The sequence below is a fragment of the Protobothrops mucrosquamatus genome, unplaced genomic scaffold (genome assembly GCF_001527695.2).
Source record: "Protobothrops mucrosquamatus isolate PMUCROS unplaced genomic scaffold, P.Mucros_1.0 scaffold162, whole genome shotgun sequence".
Classification (NCBI taxonomy): Eukaryota; Metazoa; Chordata; class Lepidosauria; order Squamata; family Viperidae; genus Protobothrops; species Protobothrops mucrosquamatus.
In genome coordinates, this window is record NW_015386525.1 from 689,916 (window position 1) to 710,206 (window position 20,291).

Below are 20,291 nucleotides of genomic sequence, written 5' to 3' on the forward strand. Positions count from 1 at the left end.
ACCAAGTCAAGTACAAAAACATTAGAGAATTCTTGGAAGCCTGGCACTCAAATTGGCCATCAACAGACATCTAGAGTCTCTTGTCTTAGCTAGTCAATTTAATATTTATTCTCTGTAGCTAACAATACACTTCATAATATTGTTATTTAAAAATATATTTTCATCTGGGAAATTAAAATCAAGCTGCTTTCTGTGAAAGTTATTGTAGCTTTTAGTCATATGCCTGAACTTAATCTGGATGCATGTAACACTAGCCCAGTTTTTTCAAGTAAAATTCCTTATCTGCAGTTCAGGTGATACTTGGTATGTGCTCAATATTAAAAAAAACCAAAATCCTTATGAAGGAATTTTATTATGCTTAAGTTTGATATTAGTAATATTGATATTAGTAGTGATATTTTGTAATCATCACACACACACACACACACACACACATCTTTGTTTATGTGCAAGCAGCTTTGTAAGTGCTTTATATTGGGAAATTAAGTTATATATAAGCAAATGTTTCATGCTTTAGGTACAGGTGATTGCTTACATGAAAAGAACACGGTAAGGGGAAGGGGAAAAGGAGTTACGGATGGAGCCTGGGTTGCTGTGTATGAGTCATCATCTAGGAATTATTTTTTTGTGCTATCTTATGCCTGGTACCAAGACCTGATCTCTTTATTCTGAAAAGGTATAAAAGGTGGAAGACATCTTTCCTGGTGGTTGCCTTCATCTCTCTACCAGTCACGAAGAGAGATGGGGTCACCCAACTCTATTTTGATCAAAATAAAAGTTGTTTGCTTGCTGAAACCTCGGCTCAGGAGTTTCTTTGGCTCTTTTAAATTCCTGAGTAATGCTGGAACAATTGTGAGGCTAAGTGGAAAACCTTATACTTACATTGACAATTTATGCTGTATTTTAAAAACATTTTCCATTTTTTCCAAACATTCAGCATTCTCCAAAATAGGATTGCTGTTGTACATAAAAATCATCCTTAACAATTATGAAAAATCCTTCTTGTAACCTTCTAACTCTTACCCACAGAGTTAAGTTGCAGTTCCATGGTCTGAGCATTCTTCAAAGTGGTCAGAACGAGGCTATTAAGTTTATTTGTGAAATGAATAGACAACTGCTCTGCAGCACTGGGGACAGTATACAGTTTGCCATAAAGATAACACACAGCAGCTTTTATCCTCTCATTGGGGTACATCAAGCCTGCAGCCAGATGCTCAATCAGGTTACATGTTAAAGAAAATAGAAAAGCAAGTATAATGAGAAAACAGAAGTATTGTTAGAAAAGTTCAGAAAAAAATAATCATTGAAACCAAGTTCTGAAAAGTCACATGATTTCACATATTGTGCAAGTCTTTAATCTCAAGAAAGAACCCTGGTTCTCTTTCAACAATTATTTGGCAAAGGATAGGAGATCTTCAAGATGAGAATCTAAAATGTTTGTTTTCAACAAAGTAACTTAGAAAATATTATACTAATAATACAGTCAGTGTGAAATACAGCTGAATCTATAGGCGGACAATGGATCTTCTTGGGAAATATTGATCCAAAAGAAACTGAGCCTCTATGGTTTCTCCAGTGATGCAATCTCAACTTTAGAATCAGATCAAGCTAGAGTAATACTAAGGCAAAGTTCCTATCGCAACAGCAAATAACCAAATGTTCGTATTTAAACCAGCCTCCTATTTATATCATATCACAGTTCCTCAATTTAGGACAGCCTTATCTTTAGCTCAGTTTAATATGCTTCCCACAGCTGGAAGGGAAATATAGGAAAATCCCATATGAAACCCAATTCTGCCCTTTCATATGGATGAGAAAAACCACAGCCAATGTTTTCATTTATTCCACTTCTACAGGGACATTCACCACCAGTTGATTACCAAGTTATCAAGAGCAAATTATCTTGCTAATAGTTTTTCAGAGGTTGAAATTTTGTTTTAATTCTCTTTTTTGCTGCTAAAATTATTCTGTGGGATATCAAGAAAAAAATATTTTTATTATTCATTGAGTTCATAATATAATCACTGTATACTAGTTGAAATTCACCTGTAATACTTACTATGTTCCATCACTAAAGTATCAGCAAACAATGGAATAACATCTGCCAACTTTCCAAGAAGAATAAATACAGGCAAACTATTTCTTGTTGTGGCTATCTTGCATAACTATTGGAGTTGGGGGAAGCAAATCAGACAATTTAGAAGACTAGCTACAGTATGGAAATCATTGCAATTTGCTTCTTTCTCTTTAATCAACTATTTTCCTTTGCTGCCATTCTTCTAAAGGGCTACTTGACACACACAATCATTCTCGGTGCAATTCTTTTGATTAGAATACAAAGACATATTGGGTCAACAAGCATTCCACAGATACATTCCCACAATCCTAAGTAAGCTTTTAAACTCATTTAACCCTAAACCAAGGGTCTCCAAATTTGGCAACTTTTAAGATTTGTGCAAGCTAGCTGGACAATTCTGGGAGTTGAAGTCCACAAGTGTTAAGTTGCCAAGTTTGGAGACCCCTGTCCTAGATCATCCCTCTTAAGACAAATTGAGGAAAGTTCTGCTTGCAAATGACAAAAAAAGTTGCAAATTTGTGGTCACATGATCCTGGGATGCAGCAGGTTCCAGAAGACACAAACTCCTAAGTTGTGTCAGGACAAGCTACATAAATGACATTTATATGTATTTCCATCCATAAATAAATGCAGCAATAGGGATAGTTCTGGAGGCCCCTAGGATGACACATTTTATGTGAACTGCAAATCTGCTTCCAAGTCCAATTCAAGGTATTGGTCATTACCTTTAAAGCCCTGTATGGCATGGGTCCAGAATATCTGAGGAACTGTCTTGCCCCAATGAAATTGGCCTACCCCATTTATTCTGGCAAAAGGGGCCTTCTGCAGACCCCATTAGCCAAGGAATTTTGTGCCACAACCCCCACTCTTTGGAACATCTTGCTGCGAGAGGAGAGATCCAGCCCCACTCTTCTGGTCTTCAGGAAGAGCTTCAAAACCTGGCTATGTTGGTTGGTGTGGGGCTCTGAAGGAGAAACTGTAGGTGGAGGTGGCTGGTGCAGTGCAGTGACAGAGAAGGCATCACCAATTCCTTGCTCCAAATCTATGGTCTTTTAATCCTTAATCTTTTGTAATTTTAATCTGTTTTTATATTTATAATTATTTTTAATATCTGTATGTTTTATTGCATTGTAAGCCGCCCAGATTCGCTCAAACCATGAGATGGGTGCATATAAATTCAATAAATAAATAAACAGTTTAATATCACAATGCCATTGATTTATCATTGGTGTCATTGATCTTCCATTCATCCTTCATAGAAATCAATATTTTTATAAACTAGAAAAATCACTTATTTTTCAACTTACTTCAGTTACTGAAAATCACATTACTCCAAAATGGAAGATACAAACCTCTTTCTGACATTCATCCAATAGATAATGCAGATACCTCTCCAATTTCAGTTCTACTACCAACTGTACTAATACTGTTCACAGCAAGAAAAAAAATACTCAGTTTATTCACTGTATTTGACACATATACCACAATCAATTTTGCTAAATTTTACATTGAACAATTTTTATTGTAGTTTTTCCAGAAAATAATTATATATATATTAAAGTAAATGTGAATAATAATATCTCATATACATAATGATAGGGATTGTATATAGAGCATGACTTTCAGAATTCTTAACCACTTTACCAGCAATGGCTGAGAGGGACAATTTTTTGGGAATGTAATGCATCTCTGTAATCTGTTTTTGTTTCTGTTCTTCCCTCACATCTGTGTGCATTTGTGCCCTAGGAAGAACAGAGCATCTGCATACATTCCAATCTGTGTTACATGACCAGAGATAAGAATAGGGGCTTATATACAAATTTATTAGCCACTGCCCAATTGCAGTGTAGGATTTTTTCTAGCAAGTTTTTCTCCATAGCCCACAACATTATGTTGCTCATTTTTAACTCAATTTTTTGTTTTGCTGGTTTCTCCTTGCATATTACATTTGGTCCAGTTCTATTCAATTTTCTACAGACTTCAAAAGAAATATGGCAAGCTCACAACTGACCTCCTTGATGTATAAATGTAACAATCACATTTCAGTAGATAAAGATTTTGGTTTTATGTATCCTTTTACATATCATTCAGGAAAAGCTAGCAGTATTTTAGGCTATGTATGTGTTACAGAAAACAAGACTGGGCTATTTTCAGACATCCAAGTATACCTACCCATAAAAGTATTAGACAGGGTTGTATTCTAGCCCCAATGCTTTTTAAACTCTATATCAACAATATTCCAGGATTCTTGTATGCTCCAGACACTCACATGCCAAAGATCCTTGATAAATGTATTACTATTCTTTTATAAACTGACAATATGATTCCAATAGTGCATTCTCAAATAGGCCTGAGAAGATTGTTGGAAAGCTAAATACCTATAGTACTAGGTACTATAAATTACAAATTATTCTACAAACGAGGAATTTCAAAATAAGATACTTTCATAAAACATGATTAAAATGTTAGGATTATAGTTTATTGAGAATACTCTTTAGAAATATCTTTATATAATTTAAGCTGAATGTTGTGTTGAAAAACAAAATATAATCCAAATCTAAACCTCAAAAGAAATTTACTGGCATTTGCATAGCACCTCCTGATACAACACTAAACATTAATTGCTCTTCCTACCATCACACAGACAATAAAGTAATTCAAGCTCCCCATTTTATATATACCTTCAATAAGTAAATCCAGGATACTGCTGTCTTCTACAATTTGTAAGATCCCTATAGAAGTATATAGAGTGAGAATCACCTTTTGGAAAAATAATGATCATTTTCTTAAACAAATAGTTGGGCTGCAATCTTCATTGCACTTACTAATGAGGAATCATACATATATAATCGTGATGCTATTGTTTTCGGGTAAGCAGCTTTATGCAGAATAAAGAAAAGGAGCAAGAGATAGTAAATCAATATATACACTACACACACACACACACACACACACAAAGGGAAAGGTAGCTAAATTTAATTTGCATCGCATTAATCTAACTTACTATCTCTCTCCATATCTTTTAATCCATGAAAACCACTTCAGCTTCTGTCATAGCCATACACTAATAAACATAGCCTTTTTTTAAAAAAAACTTGTCAACATCTCACTTTTTAGGAGCTTATAAATTGTAAATTGTCATTTACAATCATTTATTACTTTCTTTCTGTTCTTTGGTACTTTAATTTTCAGATCCATTCTCGTCATTGCATCATGTAATTTATCTAATCTTTGCTATAAGTAATTCACATTCTCAACTACTATCATGTTATCTTCATGTTGCTATATATTCTATCTCCATAAACACATTGAAGAACCACAGCCATTTGTCCGAAATGGTATAGGGTTTCCTACCTCAGTAGGGGGTTGGACTTGATGACCTCCAAGGTCCCTTCCAACATTATTATTATTATTATTATTATTATTATTATTATTATTATTATTATTATTATTATTATTATTGCTCATTGCTCAGTATTAAACAACCATTCATCAGGAATTCCATGTATTTTCATGCATGATTGCTTCCATCTTATATCACTTTTATCTCATTCAGCAAGCAGGCTTCACATTCCATAAATCAAGACTATTCACTTTATGTTACACTTTCTCTGAATCAGCACATTTACAATTAGCTTTCTTTCCTACATTTATATATTTTTCAATAATTTGCTAAAGAACAAAATCTTGCTGAATACCCTAATAATAATGTTTAGAATGAAGAATAAAGGAAATTAGAGGCCTATTAGCTTGGATGTTCTTGAATAGAAGGTATGAGGATCCTTAGATCCAATTCACCATTTTTACAACATGCTAAAGATTTTCACATATGATTTAACACTAGATTCAGGAAACATCTTGCATTGTTTCTTATACAACTGTAACCTACTAATTATAATATGTGGGAGAGGTATCCTTTTTTAAATCAAATGTTAAACACACTTCGTATGTTCAAAATATTGAATAATACCACAACAGAAGTAAATATATTGATTGTGGATTACTAAAAGTAAATACATCTAAGGAGTCAAATGATTTAACATAAATTTAAAATATTTATAATGTTCCTAAAAATTAACCCTACATTATTAATAGCACTTAATTTTATATACCGCTTCACAATGCTTTACAGCCCTCTCTAAGCAGTTTACAGAGTCAGCATATTGCCCCCAACAGTCTGGGTCCTCATTTTACCAACCTGGGAAGGGCAGAAGGCTGAGTCAACCTTGAGCCTGTGGAAATCGAACTCTGGCAGATGTAGAATTAGCTTACAATACTGCATTTTAACCACTGTGCCACCACAGATCTTAATTAATACAATCTCCTCAAAGGCCACATCCTTTATTCTTATTCTTTTCCTTGTGGTATTTTTCATTGAAGAAGAAAAAAAACCTAATTATCAAATATCAAATCAACTATTTAATATGTCTATTTTGGCCAAAAAACTCATCTTAGTCACTCTGATTCACAAAATAAATTGTGCTGAAAAAAATTAAAATATTCTTGCAGAAGAACATGTTGAATGTGTTTGATGTTCTCTTACCAAACAAAGTTGCTATAAAATAAGCACATATTCTTTCATTTTGAACGAACAGGGGGATAACTTTTGTTGCATGCTGAGTCAGAACATCTCGGAGACAAGATACCACGTGCTTCTTGCGTATTAGCTAAATGTTAGCAAGGGAAAATTACAAAAATTGTTAAGAGGAAACATAAGAACACCTTAATTCTCCTGTAAGCCTATATTCATACTTTTTGAGCCCAAAACTGTTAATTTCCTTTGAAAGGATCAAAGAAGTGAAAACTTCAGAATTGTTCCCCTATCTTCTGCCTTACTTATCCATTTTATATGGAACACATCATTGCACATATCAATCGTATAATCTAGTAATCTCAACTGAAAAGATGTTATATACTTTAGATGGCCATTTGATAAAGGATGTCCTAAACTTCTCTCACAAGGCCTAAGGCTAAAATGAAGGCAAAGAAATGGAGACATGACAGAAAAAAAATATTGTCAAGTCAAATTTGTACCATGATAATTTTAACTGGGGAAAGTCTCAATGAATGTCATAAAAAGCAAAAATAAAGTTACATTTGAAAACAAGTAGTCTTAACCTAAGGGTGTATCAGGAACCCATTTCCTTGAATACTAAATTTACATTAAACTCAAAAGAAATAAAGACTAAATCAAGAATTACAGTAGTACAGTTTGATAAACCAGTATATAAAAGAACATAACACAATCCCCTTCCTCATGTCATGAATGTGTGTGTGTATGTGTGTGTATGTATTTCTGTCACTGAAAATAGTGACTTTTGACCATTTTCACTTTTATGACTGTAGCAGCATCCCCATGATCACATTATCAAAATTCAGACACTTGGCAACTGGCTTATATTTATGACAATTGCAGTGTCCTGAGGTCATATGATCACCTTTTGCAACCTTCTATAATATATTAATTGCTCTAATAACATTATTTATAAACAGTTATTATTAACTGTTTATTATTCATTAAACTTTGTTTACTATTTGTATTAAACACAGTAGCAGATTCAGGCAAGTTTATTAAGGAACAGAGAGCATACAAACCTAAAGCTGGATCACATATAATGCAAAATATAACACATTTTCACATTTAATGCAAGAAGTAAATCCCAAGGAAAATAGTAGTACTTAAGTAAACATGATTAGGACGGTGCTGTAAAATGTATCTGGGTATATTTGAGAATAATTTGGCCTTTTTTATTTCCTCATACAGAAAACTATATTATCATTACCTGCTATTTCTCCCTGAGCTAGAACTCAGAAATCAACAACCCATGGAGGCAGAATAATTTCCATATGCCAGGACCTGTCAGGGTTATGTTACTATTACAATGTTTTCTCTCTCATCCCATTTAAAAAGAAACATTTTATAGCCAAGGGTTAGTAGAGTGAGCAAGTAAATAGTTACAAATGCTGATTTTATGTAAGCATTTTCTTTTTACAGTTTATATACAGTGTTTCTCAACCTTGACAATTTTAAGGCAGGTGGACTTCAACTCCCAGAATTCCACAGCCAGCAATGCTGGCTGTGGAATTCTGGGAGTTGAAGTCCACATGCCTTAAAATTGTCAAGGTTGAGAAACACTGGTTTATAATGTTGCTATTCCAAAGACAATGTATTTGTTCTCTGACGGACTTCATAACTAAAAAAAACACAAGTCCGACTTAAAAAAATGACCATTCAAACACACACACACACACACACACACACACGTCCCATTGCTTCTTTATGAAGCCGATTCTTTGAACTTAGAACAGGAAGAATTGTGAACTGACGCGGGGCAATGAAGAGCGAGAACACGAAGAGGAACATGGGGAACGTTATTCAGTCTCAAAGCCAGTAAGCTGGCGCACATACCGAGACCCCGTCCTCCTTCAGCGTCTCAATGGCGCAGGCCAAGCAGAGCGGCGAAGGCAAAAACTCCAGCAGCCAGTGAAGGTCGTGCCGCGAGTGGAACCGCTCGCAGACCAAAGGCTCTGAGGCGAAGCCTGCCATCTCGCCGCCTCACGTGCTCTTCCATACACAGTGGCAACTGAAGACAAGATGGTACAAATTTGGCGGGAGAGCTTAACGCAAGCGCGTTGCAAAATCACCCTCAGTTGCTATGGCGACCCCGATGACAGTGCCCGAAGGGCTCGCGGACGGGGGGGGGAATCGTGCTTTCAGCACTAGCTCTTTATTAAGGTGGCTGTTTCTCCATTAGTAGGTTAGCCTGGTGTCTGATTTGGTTTGTGTTGATTTCTTAGATGTCAAGGGTCTTCCCCCTGTACAAAATGATACTATTATCCATCAATCCTTGAATCCGTAAAACAATGCAGCATGCATTATGAAATTTGCTGTCATATTGCCAGTCCTTCTATTGCAGTGTTTCTCAATCTTGACAATTTTAAGGCATGTGGACTTCAACTCCCAGAATTCCACAGCCAGCAATGCTGGCTGTGGAATTCTGGGAGTTGAAGTCCACATGCCTTAAAATTGTCAAGGTTGAGAAACACTGTTCTATTGCTTCTGTTTCAAGTCACAACAGTCATACCTGATTTCAAGATGAGAGATAATAAAGCCTAAATACACATTGAGGATGCTTTTGACCTGGGTTAGACTAGGCAGGGAAATACTACTTTAATGACTTAAGCATGTCTCCCTAATGAGCTGAGGACAAGATGAAGGTAACATCATGGGGACCATAGCAGAAAAAAATGGTAACAGAGCATATTTGTACTTCTGGTACAAAGACACAACAGGACTGTAATTAAAAGCTTCATTTTAACCCAATATATAGGATTTCATTTAAGAAATATATGTTTGATGTTTTTATTGTTCAATATATGCATTAAATAAATACTAAACGATTACCTAATATAGCATACTCTAAAGCATATTTACTCAGAAATGCATTGTGTGTCACTTGTTCAATAAGCATCTCTAAATGCCTTGTGCTGCATTCTAATGACAAGTTATATGCAGTTGTATAACTTGACTATTATTTTTATCAAATATTCTTGTTTGTTTCAGACAATGAGCACTGTTTGTAGAGGGAAGAAAAGTGCGCTATAAATTAAAATCTCATGCCAGGTTTCATTGCTTTGATAATTTCCAAGTATGTGGCCCTTCAATTTCCAGGTGGTCCAATATCAGTTTGTCACATACAGAAAATTTTGATATAAATGGATTTATATCTAGCATTCAGCACTAGACAGTTGTTCTAATATCTATACAAGATAACATTTGGACACGGAAGGGACAATTATTTGTTAGCAGTGTTTTGATTCATTTGATACAGTGATTAATCTCTCAGTTCAAGCTACAGAAACGCTGTTCAAGCCCCCATTCACCCAGTTTCTTTTTAAGTCCAGTCTCAAAGGTGGTTTTTCAAGAGGCAGCTGGACTTTGTTTTTCTTTGAAGATATTTCAATTCTCTAATGGAGACTGAGAATCTCCATAGACTTTTTAAGTCCAGCCTTCCCCAGCAGGGAATAACTGCTAAGCGGATCATCTTTAACCTATTAAAAAACACGACATAATATTTTTATTGTTGCTGAAACTAGATGCTATATCAATCAAATCATGTACTTGTAAATGTAATTAACAGTTGTGTATAAATGACAATTGCTAATGAGTGAACGTGGAAACGGCCCATTAGGTTCAGTCAACGTCACCGTTAGGGAATCTGAACACGATCAATATTTTTTAGGTCGAAGCCGCTTCTCTACGCGAGTTTTCTGTAACAATCAGTCAAAGGTAGAGGTCGCACTTGCGGGAGCTGAGAAATCTTTTGAGATCAGCATCCTATTTCCTGCGGACGGCCGCTCTTTTCCAACGTCACTTCCAGGAGCGCGTGTATCTTATGTATCCGCGTATTTCACATTTTTCCTCCGTGAAGCTTTCGGGCCGAGGGGATCCAGAACAGAATCTCCGGGTGAAACTTCTACTTAGCAGAAATGGTGAGTGGGCCAAATCCAGACGTTGCGGAAAGCGAAGGCGCTAGTTGGGGGTGAAAATGCCGAAACCGATAGCACTTGGGCAGCGCGGAGGAGAGCGCGAGCCCAGGAGACCACGCGGAGGACGCTTAGCGGGGCACGCTCAGCCTACGTTTCCATACAGGCACCAGTGAAATCACGTGCTAAGCAGGACTCCTTGCATGCAGCACCTGGCGCCTTCCTCTGTTACTTCTTAACTACCGTGCTCATTGGAATAATCCCAATCTGTTTTTACTATTATGCTGAGGTTGGAATATTAAATCTTATGCCACAAGTATCGGTGCTTTTGCGATGGATTTTTTTTATTTTTATCGTTGTGCTATTGAATATGAAATGCACAATAGGATAGCCGACTTTGTTCTCCTAACAGCTTTCTCTGGAAATACCCAAGTATTTATAGCAGGATTCAGATAAATCCGTTTCCTTCATGGCTGTGTAAATACAAATTCATTCTTTTTTCAGTCCAGAACATCCGGGTTGTGTTTTGTTTTTTTTTGTCTATCTGTAGATGCTAGATCAAACTCTGTACTCAAGAATGGGAACTAGTACATTTTGGTAGTATTTATTCATATTTATCAGATTTGTCTACTGCTTGAAATAAACTCTAGGGAGCTTGCAGAACTTAAATATAAATGCAAGTCAATATATTAAAATGGCAATCCAATTAAAGCTTTATTTATTTATTTTGTTAAAAGTAGTATATTAAACATTAAATAAAGTGCCTCTGATACAATTAATCCTTAAAGATCTGAAACAGCTGTGTTTTCACTTGCTTTCAGAAAGTGAAGATGGGGAGGGAAGGTGTCTTCCCTTTCTCAAGGTGAGGTGTGATGGAAAATGCTGTTGGGCTCTCTCCTGAGGGGGGCAAGGACTTTTACTAGGTCCTCCCTAGTGATTCTGATAGAATCAGAAGAATCTGGGAAAAGGTGATCCCTAAAGCCCAAAGATGTAGGACTTCGTGGATCATAACTGCTACCTTGTATTGCATTTGGAAACATTTAGTAATAAGTGCAGTTTCTGTACTAAGGTGTAACATGACACTCATGACTGACCATTGACCAATATCATTCTGACAAGCTGAAGTTTGGGGAGATCTTCAAGAGCATCCCGTATTCAGTGAGTGATACCAGTAGTAGTCTAAAATAAATCTAGAGATGATAAGTATGAGTGAATATTTTCAGGATATCCTGTTTCAGATAAGGCTGCAATTTCAACAGAAAGTAGGGGAAAATCCTTGCCATTGTCTCTACCTGCTCTTGAATATGTTATAGTGAAAAAACAAAGTTTTTCAAAATGACTTTTGGAGATTGCTAATGGAAGCGAATTAGCAAATACAACAGTTCTGATAATGGAAGATTCACCTGGCACAAATACAGTTATATTCCTTAAAATGGTTAGATAGCCAGTTGAGGAAGAAATGCTGTTTTCTGTAGCTCAAATTCTGATATTTTTCTACAGACTGAGGCAGAAGTAAATCCAAAAGCTTATCCTCTTGCTGATGCTCAACTCACCAAGACACTACTGGATCTTGTACAGCAGTCTTGTAACTACAAACAGTTACGCAAAGGAGCCAACGAAGGTGAAATCTGCCTTTAAAAATGTGCCTTTAACATTTTTATCAAAATGTTATTATATGGATATTTGGAGGGGGGGTTGTCTCCTTTTAAATACTTTGCCCAAAGTAATCAAAAACATTTAAAATAATACATTACTTAATTCAGAATTCAGTATGTTTGAAGATAGTCATAAGAACTCAGCAAACTACAAGAATTTAACAGCTAAACCAAATAAAAGTTGACAAATGATGGATTAGATAATGTATTGCGCTTAGTAAGTAGAAAGCAAATAAAGAGGAACAGCTCTACCAGTTATTACCAGATGGTCGAGATGATGGTTACAGGAAGTCAGTCCTGATCCTTAATTAAATATATCCTTAAACATATTGATACTGCTCCTTAGTGGTAGCCTATTACTGGTATTTCCTCAAATGTGCTGAACACAAATAATTGGCATCAGAAAGCACTGAAAATAAATAAAAATAAAATGAATAAAAATAAAATAAAACTTGAAAGAGCTTTCACAATATCGGTGTTTGCTTTCATTGTTAAAGTCTCCACATGGGAAATATTTGGAATGCTGCATAATATACTGGTTTGTATTATGCCCTTTCTAAGGTAGGTCAGTTCCCCAAAGGCATTTAACTTGCCATGTGTTTAGGTGAGAACTTGTACTCATACATTGAAGCCCTCAGACAGATGCAGACAGATATTCAATTCATTGATTTGCAAGCATTAAGCTATTTCTTCAGTAATATAACCACTAGACCAGTGATGGCGAACCTTTTAGAGACCAAGTGCCCAAACTGCAACCCAAAACCCACTTATGCATCATCGAGTGCCGGGTGGGTGTGGCCCATTGGGTGGGTGTGGCCCATTGGGTGGGCGTGGGCAGACTGGGTGGGACTAAAAAGTTCAATCAATCAATTCCAACTTTGCAAGATCTTTTTTTTCCCCCGTGAGAAGTTGACATTGACTGATTGAACCTTTTTTTTTCTTTGCACACGGTGGCGGAGGCCTAAAGTGAAAAGGTTTTATAAAACCCAGCTGAAGGCCTAGGACTGGGGCAACGGCACGTGTGCCCACAGAGAGGCCTCTGAGTGCCGCCTCTGGCACCCGTGCCATAGGTTCGCCACCACTGCACTAGACAAATCCCACAATGTGAAAAGATAGTTGAAAGTATATTTGATTAAGATGAACGGAAATCTTGAAGCAAAAGAGCACAATGAACTATAGAATACTATTGCATGAGTGCCTGATAGTAATTATATTGATTTCCCTTTCCACAGCCACTAAAACTTTGAATAGAGGAATTGCAGAATTCATTGTGATGGCTGCAGATGCTGAACCTCTTGAAATTATCCTTCATCTCCCACTACTTTGTGAAGACAAGAATGTGCCCTATGTGTTTGTGCGTTCCAAGCAAGCCTTAGGACGGGCATGTGGTGTTTCTCGGCCTGTTATTGCCTGTTCCATTACTATCAAAGAAGGCTCACAACTCAAGCCTCAAATTAATTCTGTCCAACAATCTATTGAAAGACTATTGGTCTAAATCTGACAAGTAACTCAAAAAACCAAGACTGTATATGCATATTTTGTTTAACAGCTATTGCTTTACAATGTAAGTCATGTTCTTATAAGATGGATGGCCATATAAATGATTAATAAATGTTTATTAGGTTTTTAAATCTAGTGGATTACTTTCTTCAGTCATAGGTTACTGCTTAGGACCATAATTAGAGATTGTGTTCTTTATTAAGTCAAGAGACAAATACATGCTCATAATATTTAGGACAATAATTGCAGTTACTAGGCAGTAATGACAAGAGGTAAAGATTTGTGAAAGTTTGAGTTAGAAAAAAAGTTCTAATCCCAAATTGCTAAAGTTGGTGAGCAGCTTGCTGACTTTAAGGATGGGGACTACCTGGAAAACCTGCAGCATGGTCAAATGTTTTCAACTTCCTTTTTTATGGATTTTGAGGGTGGGAATTGGAGGCTTCCCAGAGAATCTGCCTGAATTTCTATCCTAAAACCACCGAATGTTCAGGAAATGGGCTGAACTTGCTCTATCAGAATTCAGCAAGTTTACCAGTGAATTTCAGTGACATGACTTCAGAATGCTCGGGACCCAAATAGGGACTTCATATTGTTCACCTCTACTTGAGTGTTGTGTATCCTTGCTTTAAATCTGTCTGATGCAAAACAAATCTTCGGTGGGATTTAAACTAATTCTTTGATAATAACTAGCTTCATTTGAAGATGACTTTGTGTATATGTTAGGGTTTAAATAAAACAAAGTATATATTATTCTATTCAATAACAAATGTCCTGTTGAAGGTTATTTGGCTTATGGAGCTACCCTAAAAAGAAATCTCCTCCCTAATCTGATATAGTTTGATAGAACACCAATATATTAAATATTTTTTTCATTTGCTTTTTGTTGCTATAGCCACAGACTTTTTTTCCAGAAACAAATTACAATAAGTAACATACCCAGTGTCTTCTCTGAAACAGATAAAGCACTGATTTGGATAGGCATACTCTTCCAAATTTTACCTAATCAATGCTGCTTTCTAGAAAGTTAAATGTGTTGGGATGCTGGCCTCTAACCTACTACTGCAGTTGCACAAGGATGAGATAACAGCAAGCTGTTGGCACTATTTTATTAACAAAACTTTAAAGCATCGTCTTTTTCCAGATAGGAAAGAACACAACAAAGACATTTAGTATGATATAAAGTTTTCAGTTTTCAGATGCATAAATGCGATTATACAAAGGAACAAGACAACCATTAACCAGTTTTGGGTCATCATTTCACAGATATTTCCCTACCTAAATGAAGAAACAGAATAACCATGGACAGCAAAAAAATTGGTGGGACCAGAGTGACTTATTTTTTGTCAGCTTCACTAATGAGTTTCCTTGTGGAAAGCTGACAAGGGAGCATTGGAGGGGGGGAAAACCCTCCCTCCCTCCCCCAATAAGCTTGTAAGCTTGATTGCCAGCTTTCTTATTGCCTTTTGAAAACTACGATTTGTCTGCAGCAGTGCAGCAGCATTGAAGCACCTATAGCAGTGATGGCGAACCTTTTAGAGACCGAGTGCCCAAACTGCAACCCAAAACCCACTTATGTTTCATCGGATGCTGGGTGGGTGTGGCCAATTGGGTGGGTGTGGCCAATTGGATGGGGGTGACTGCAGTGGTAACGGCACACTGGGTGGGACTAAAAAGTTCAATCAGTTCCAACTGCGAGATCTTTTGATTGATTGGACTTTTTTTTTTTTGCACACGGCGGAGGCCTAAAGCAAAAAGGTTTTATAAAACAGCTAAAGGCCTAGTACTGGGGTGACGGCGCGCATGCCCACAGAGAAGGCTCTGCGTGCCACCTGTGGCACGCGTGCCATAGGTTCGCAACCACGGACCTATAGCTTTACCAAATTTCATTCCTACAGGAATCATAGATACCAGATTTGGGTATATTCTGTAAGTTAACCCTTTTGAAGTATGTTGATTCCAAAGTTGTAGCTTTCTGATGTACCGTTTTGCCCAAATGAAGATTACCAACGTACATAGAAGTTTTAGTAATATGTAGATTGCATGTGTTAAATGTGCTCAACTATGCAAGAATGCCTGTCATACTCAATAGATTGACTGGGCGCTGTTAATAGTTTTTTCTATATTTTATTTTTATAACTAATTTGTAAGATGTGTCTTGCAAATTTATTCCAGAAGCTAAAGATGACATGTATAGGAATCCCTTTTCCCTTAATAATTTACCCCACAGTAATAATTGAGGTAATGGACTGAAAAAGTATGAGTGATCCAAAGTCAAAAGTTAGCTAGTGAGTTTTCATTATTGAACACAGATATGAGTCAGAGCTTTCCAATATTTTAATCTCTAGCTAGGTTCAGCCATATGTCAGCATTGCTGCCAAGCCACAGTAAAGCAAACTCAGCTGACTACCACAGATTATCTAATTCCTGCTTGTGCCACCATACTTAAGTTACCAGGCTTGGGCTGCAAAAATCCTAGTGACGCTAAATGATAACAAAGATGCAGAAAACTTTTTTCTTCACAATTTATATCAGATTACCCCAGCTACACTGGAAGTAAATTTAGTAAACTTCAATCACTCAGTTGAAATAGGCTAGCCATAAAAGAACATGGTTTGGTAAAAAAAAAAAAAAAAGTGCCTTTAAAACCATGCTTTTCTGCAAGATTCCAACTTTTCTTCACATGGATAGCACTTTTTCAATCAGTTTAATGAACAACTTAACTGGCAACTGAATAAGCTGTGTCCTAAAATATATGGTAGCAAGGTTTCTCTCTTCCCCCCAAAAAACCAACTTTCCCACATTATGCTGCAATTCATCCAACTGCCAATAAGCTGTTCCATCAAATGGGAGGAAGATAGCAGCTAAGAATGTTCTAATTCACAAGAGAGGACACCAGCCTAGTAATGAATGCTGGCCTGTGGGTCATTGTGGATCCCCTTTGGGTCACTATCACAGATTAGTAGGCAAATTGCAATCAGCTTTTTTTTAAAAAAAAATTTTTAAAGTACAGGGTGCCTCCTGAAGAGAAAAAAACCACTATAAAACCTGAATGGATAAGTTGTTTCTATCATGCTTGGAAGAAGTAACATAGTTGGGGGGGGGAGGCAGGGCAGGTTTGCTATATATTTAAGGCAAGCATAAAAATCAAATTTATATAGTACTATCCTTCCAAAAATAAGCTATTTTTCCTAAATAATACTTTGTGCATTATGTTATATGTGAAATAGTGGGAACAAAAAAGCTGACAGCCAAACCAAGCTCATTTATTAAAGACAAGATGAAAGTTGCACAATCAAATCTAGAACCAGAAGTGTATAAATTTCACAAAGAGAAAACCCTGATTTCCACTCCCTTTTATCAAATGCCTATGAAAACATATTCCCAATTTTTCTTGTCAAAATCTCAACATTTAGGAGATTTTCAACATTAAAATGTTTGAAGCAGTTGGGAGTGTAAACTCAGTGCTTATTGAAATGTGCAGTTATCACATCTAAAAGTTCTTGCTTCTTTCCACCACCTGTTAGCTTATAAACTCTGCATATATCCTTTAGAACTGGCACAGTAAGTTTACCCAAAGTGCCTCTATCAACATGACTCCTCAGCTCCTCTTCAGAGAGTTCTATCCTTGCTTTCTTTTCTGGTTGTTCATTACCACTACCTGCTGGAGAAATAAATTGGGCATAAGTTATTTGTCACTTATTTGCTATCGTTGAAATGTTTCATGTATATATCCATCATGGCACAAAATCCTACAAAGCTTCACATTTTGATTTCTTTAAAAGATTTTGAATCTCCTTCAAATCAAGCTCAGCTGTTGGTGATTTCATAGAGATGTCCATGTAGCTTTCTTAGAAATATTGAAATGGTTTGCCATTGCCTCATTCCAGGATACAGGTTGTTATTGATTTATGACAATTCGTTCAGCAGCTTTTTGAAGTTACTATGGTATTGAACAAAGGGAGATATCACCAGTTCCCATTTATAGTCATTTAGCATCCCCACGGGATCACGATCTGGACATTTGACAACCCATTTGTACTTATAACTGGTTGCCAAGCACTGCACTATCATGTCACTGCCATTTGCAACCTTCCCCAGAAAATCAATGGGGAAGCTGTCAGGGAAAGTCATGTTGCTGGGGTAAATCTGCCTACCTGCACACCTTATCCAACCCCCTGCATCTGTGCTGCACTAGCCATTCACACACCCTCATACACTCATCATCAAACTATATTCTAATTCAAGCTTCTGGTTCGGTGTCGCAGCGTGAAGGACGCAGAAAAATGGGGCTCCGTCTTCCACGTTCAATTTCGCCCTACTGGGGACCCTAAAAAGGGTCAAAAGTCACCCCAGAGAAGCAACGAAGGAGGGGACCCTCATTGATTGTGGAGGGGTGGTGGCCCTTCCGTTTGATCTAAAGAAACCCTCCAAACTGGCGGGGGAAAGACTGGCCACATTCATATGGCCAGTCAGAAGCTGCTGACAACCGAAGAAAGTAAGTACTAACAAGCAACTTTTGAACAATGTGGATGGAACTGGGTGAGACTTTATCCTCTCTTCATGACTTTAAGACTTTTTCCTGGAAAAAATCGTCCAAAGCGAAGAATCCTCCCCAATGAGAGAGGGAAGTGGAATTTCTGCCTTTTCCTCTCAGGAAAAGAAAAGCAGCAAACTAATTGCTTGGGGGAAAACAGAGAAAATTACAAGATTAATTTGGAATCAATACAGATATATAGCTTTGAAATTTGGGGACTAAAAGTGCTTTTGAGACTTTTTTGAAAAGCTTGCAATATAAGTTTGGATTTAAAAAACTGGAAGACGGTGTCAACGACATCTAGTGGTGAACCACAGCACTACAATCTATTATGCTTAAAAGAAACTTGGCTTGAAGCCCAGACTCAGATAAGACTTTTGTTATCCTTGGAAACTTTCACTTTTGAAGACTGCAGTTGGGAAAAGGGGGGAAAAAGCCCTCTTGGGCTGCTTATCTATGTAGCAGAGACGATAAACTAGTTTGAAACTGACTTTTAGAGCTGTGTCATGGAGCTATTTCCCTGTAGAAGAAACATGCATTAGTGATTGAGATGATGAAATACTTTGGATTATAAACCTTTGATTGATGAACAACTTTTAATTCCTTTTTTCTCTCTGGACAGAAAGGATATGTTAAAGTAACCTGTCTTTTTGAACTTAAAACGAATATGAACAAATGCCCTCCGAATTCCTGTCTGACTATCCGACCGACCTATTAAACCTCAAGTTTACTGTTAACTGACTTTGAAAAATTTAGGGATTTATCTAACCTGATATTTCTGGTGTATGTTTTTGTTTTACCTACAAGGTATTAATCGGAATTTACCATTTTTTCCATCTCTAACACTTGCCTTTAAAGTCCCCAGCTTGATATACCAACAAGAAAATGTTAATGAATCTCAAAAAGAAATTATTTCTATGTTGAAATCAATACAAGAGACAATTGCCTTAGCTCATGATGAGACTAAAAATAACGCAAAGGAGATAAAAGAACAATTTTCTAAACTAAACCTACAAATTCAGAAAATGACTACAAAGAAGGAACTAGTAACACAGAAAATAGAAGGAAAATTAGAGGAAACAGATCCAAAGATGGAGGACCTAAAGGAAGGAATCAACAGACTCAGACAAACGAAGAATTACAAAACATAGCAATAATACCGGAAATGGAAAAGATATCTTACTTGTCAAGATCTCAGAACACATTTGAGGATAAGGAAGAAGAGCTGACCAAATGGAAGATAAAGCTGTTAGGAGAATTGTGGAAAATTGGAGAAGGAGGGAGGCTGTTTAATGAATATAAATGGGCTGAGCATTCTTCCAAGAATACATTAATTATCTTTCTTATTCCAAACAATATACACAAAAATAGAGGAAGAACTACTTGATGATTCAAATGCATTGACTTGGAAAGTTAGTTGGCAAAGGAAGAAAGCTAGAGTAAGACTGAAGAAAATTGAGATTTTGACCCAATAGATGGGATATTATATTATTAAATAGATGTTTGAACATGGCTAAGAGAATAGATAATTGTTAGAAATAAAAGTATTATTATAACTAAAAAGATAGGATTTGCAACTAGAATACTATATTTTAGTATGAGAAGGGAAATATGAAAATGCTAAGAGGGTCTGAATAAGGGAAGCTTTTGGTTACCCAATTATAATTTATTATGAGAAAACTATAAGTGATAAAGATACTTTGAACACTGATGGGAAATCAAAAAATTTTAAAAAGCGGGAAAAACAAGATACTGATTGAACAAATAGATTTTAAGTGCAAATGCAATTGAGATATGTTTTGGTTATTTTAAACTGATACTATTGATATTATGTATAATATTTTACCAGTGTATAAGGAGCAAAATGGAAAAGGCCAGCGCATAGCACAATTTAATATGTGGCTAAAGGAGTGGTGTAAAGGGGAAGGCTTTGGATATATTAGTCACGATGTCTGTAGCTGGTCCAATGAAAAGATGTACAAAAGAGATGGTTTGCATCCATCCAAGAAAGGGACTGAGTTACTCAGCTATAAATTCA

At 36.5% G+C, this 20,291-nt stretch overlaps 3 protein-coding genes across 3 annotated transcripts in view; 1 reads left to right on the top strand and 2 right to left on the bottom strand.

Annotated features, from left to right (window-relative positions):
* The window catches only part of MEI1 (meiotic double-stranded break formation protein 1), a 33,246-nt gene extending 24,622 nt beyond the window's left edge, over positions 1 to 8,624 (bottom strand). The window contains exons 1-6 of the mRNA XM_015813514.1: positions 8,487 to 8,624; positions 6,621 to 6,744; positions 4,759 to 4,809; positions 3,430 to 3,503; positions 2,060 to 2,165; positions 1,024 to 1,227 (exon numbers count right to left, since the gene is read on the bottom strand). Coding sequence (XP_015669000.1) covers positions 1,024 to 1,227; positions 2,060 to 2,165; positions 3,430 to 3,503; positions 4,759 to 4,809; positions 6,621 to 6,744; positions 8,487 to 8,624 — 697 coding nt within the window. The remainder of the gene's footprint in view (positions 1 to 1,023; positions 1,228 to 2,059; positions 2,166 to 3,429; positions 3,504 to 4,758; positions 4,810 to 6,620; positions 6,745 to 8,486) is intronic.
* Positions 8,625 to 10,429: 1,805 nt separating this feature from the next.
* On the top strand, positions 10,430 to 14,469 carry SNU13 (small nuclear ribonucleoprotein 13). The gene is made up of 3 exons (XM_015813532.2): positions 10,430 to 10,570; positions 12,065 to 12,185; positions 13,452 to 14,469. The coding sequence occupies exons 1-3, from the start codon at positions 10,568 to 10,570 to the stop codon at positions 13,712 to 13,714; spliced, it is 387 nt and encodes a 128-aa protein (XP_015669018.1). The 5' UTR covers positions 10,430 to 10,567; the 3' UTR covers positions 13,715 to 14,469.
* A 2,492-nt stretch (positions 14,470 to 16,961) lies between these two features.
* The window catches only part of LOC107285339 (X-ray repair cross-complementing protein 5-like), a gene marked incomplete at its 5' end in the record, with an annotated part of 9,008 nt that continues 5,678 nt past the window's right edge, over positions 16,962 to 20,291 (bottom strand). Inside the window, one exon of the mRNA XM_015813515.1 lies at positions 16,962 to 17,377. Coding sequence (XP_015669001.1) covers positions 17,178 to 17,377 — 200 coding nt within the window. The remainder of the gene's footprint in view (positions 17,378 to 20,291) is intronic.

What these genes read in the sequence shown, in the direction of transcription:
- SNU13 (XM_015813532.2), top strand. An exon ending in ACGCAAAGGAGCCAACGAAG is followed by an intron (nt 12,186 to 13,451) that starts GTGAAATCTGCC and finishes CCCTTTCCACAG; the next exon opens with CCACTAAAACTTTGAATAGA.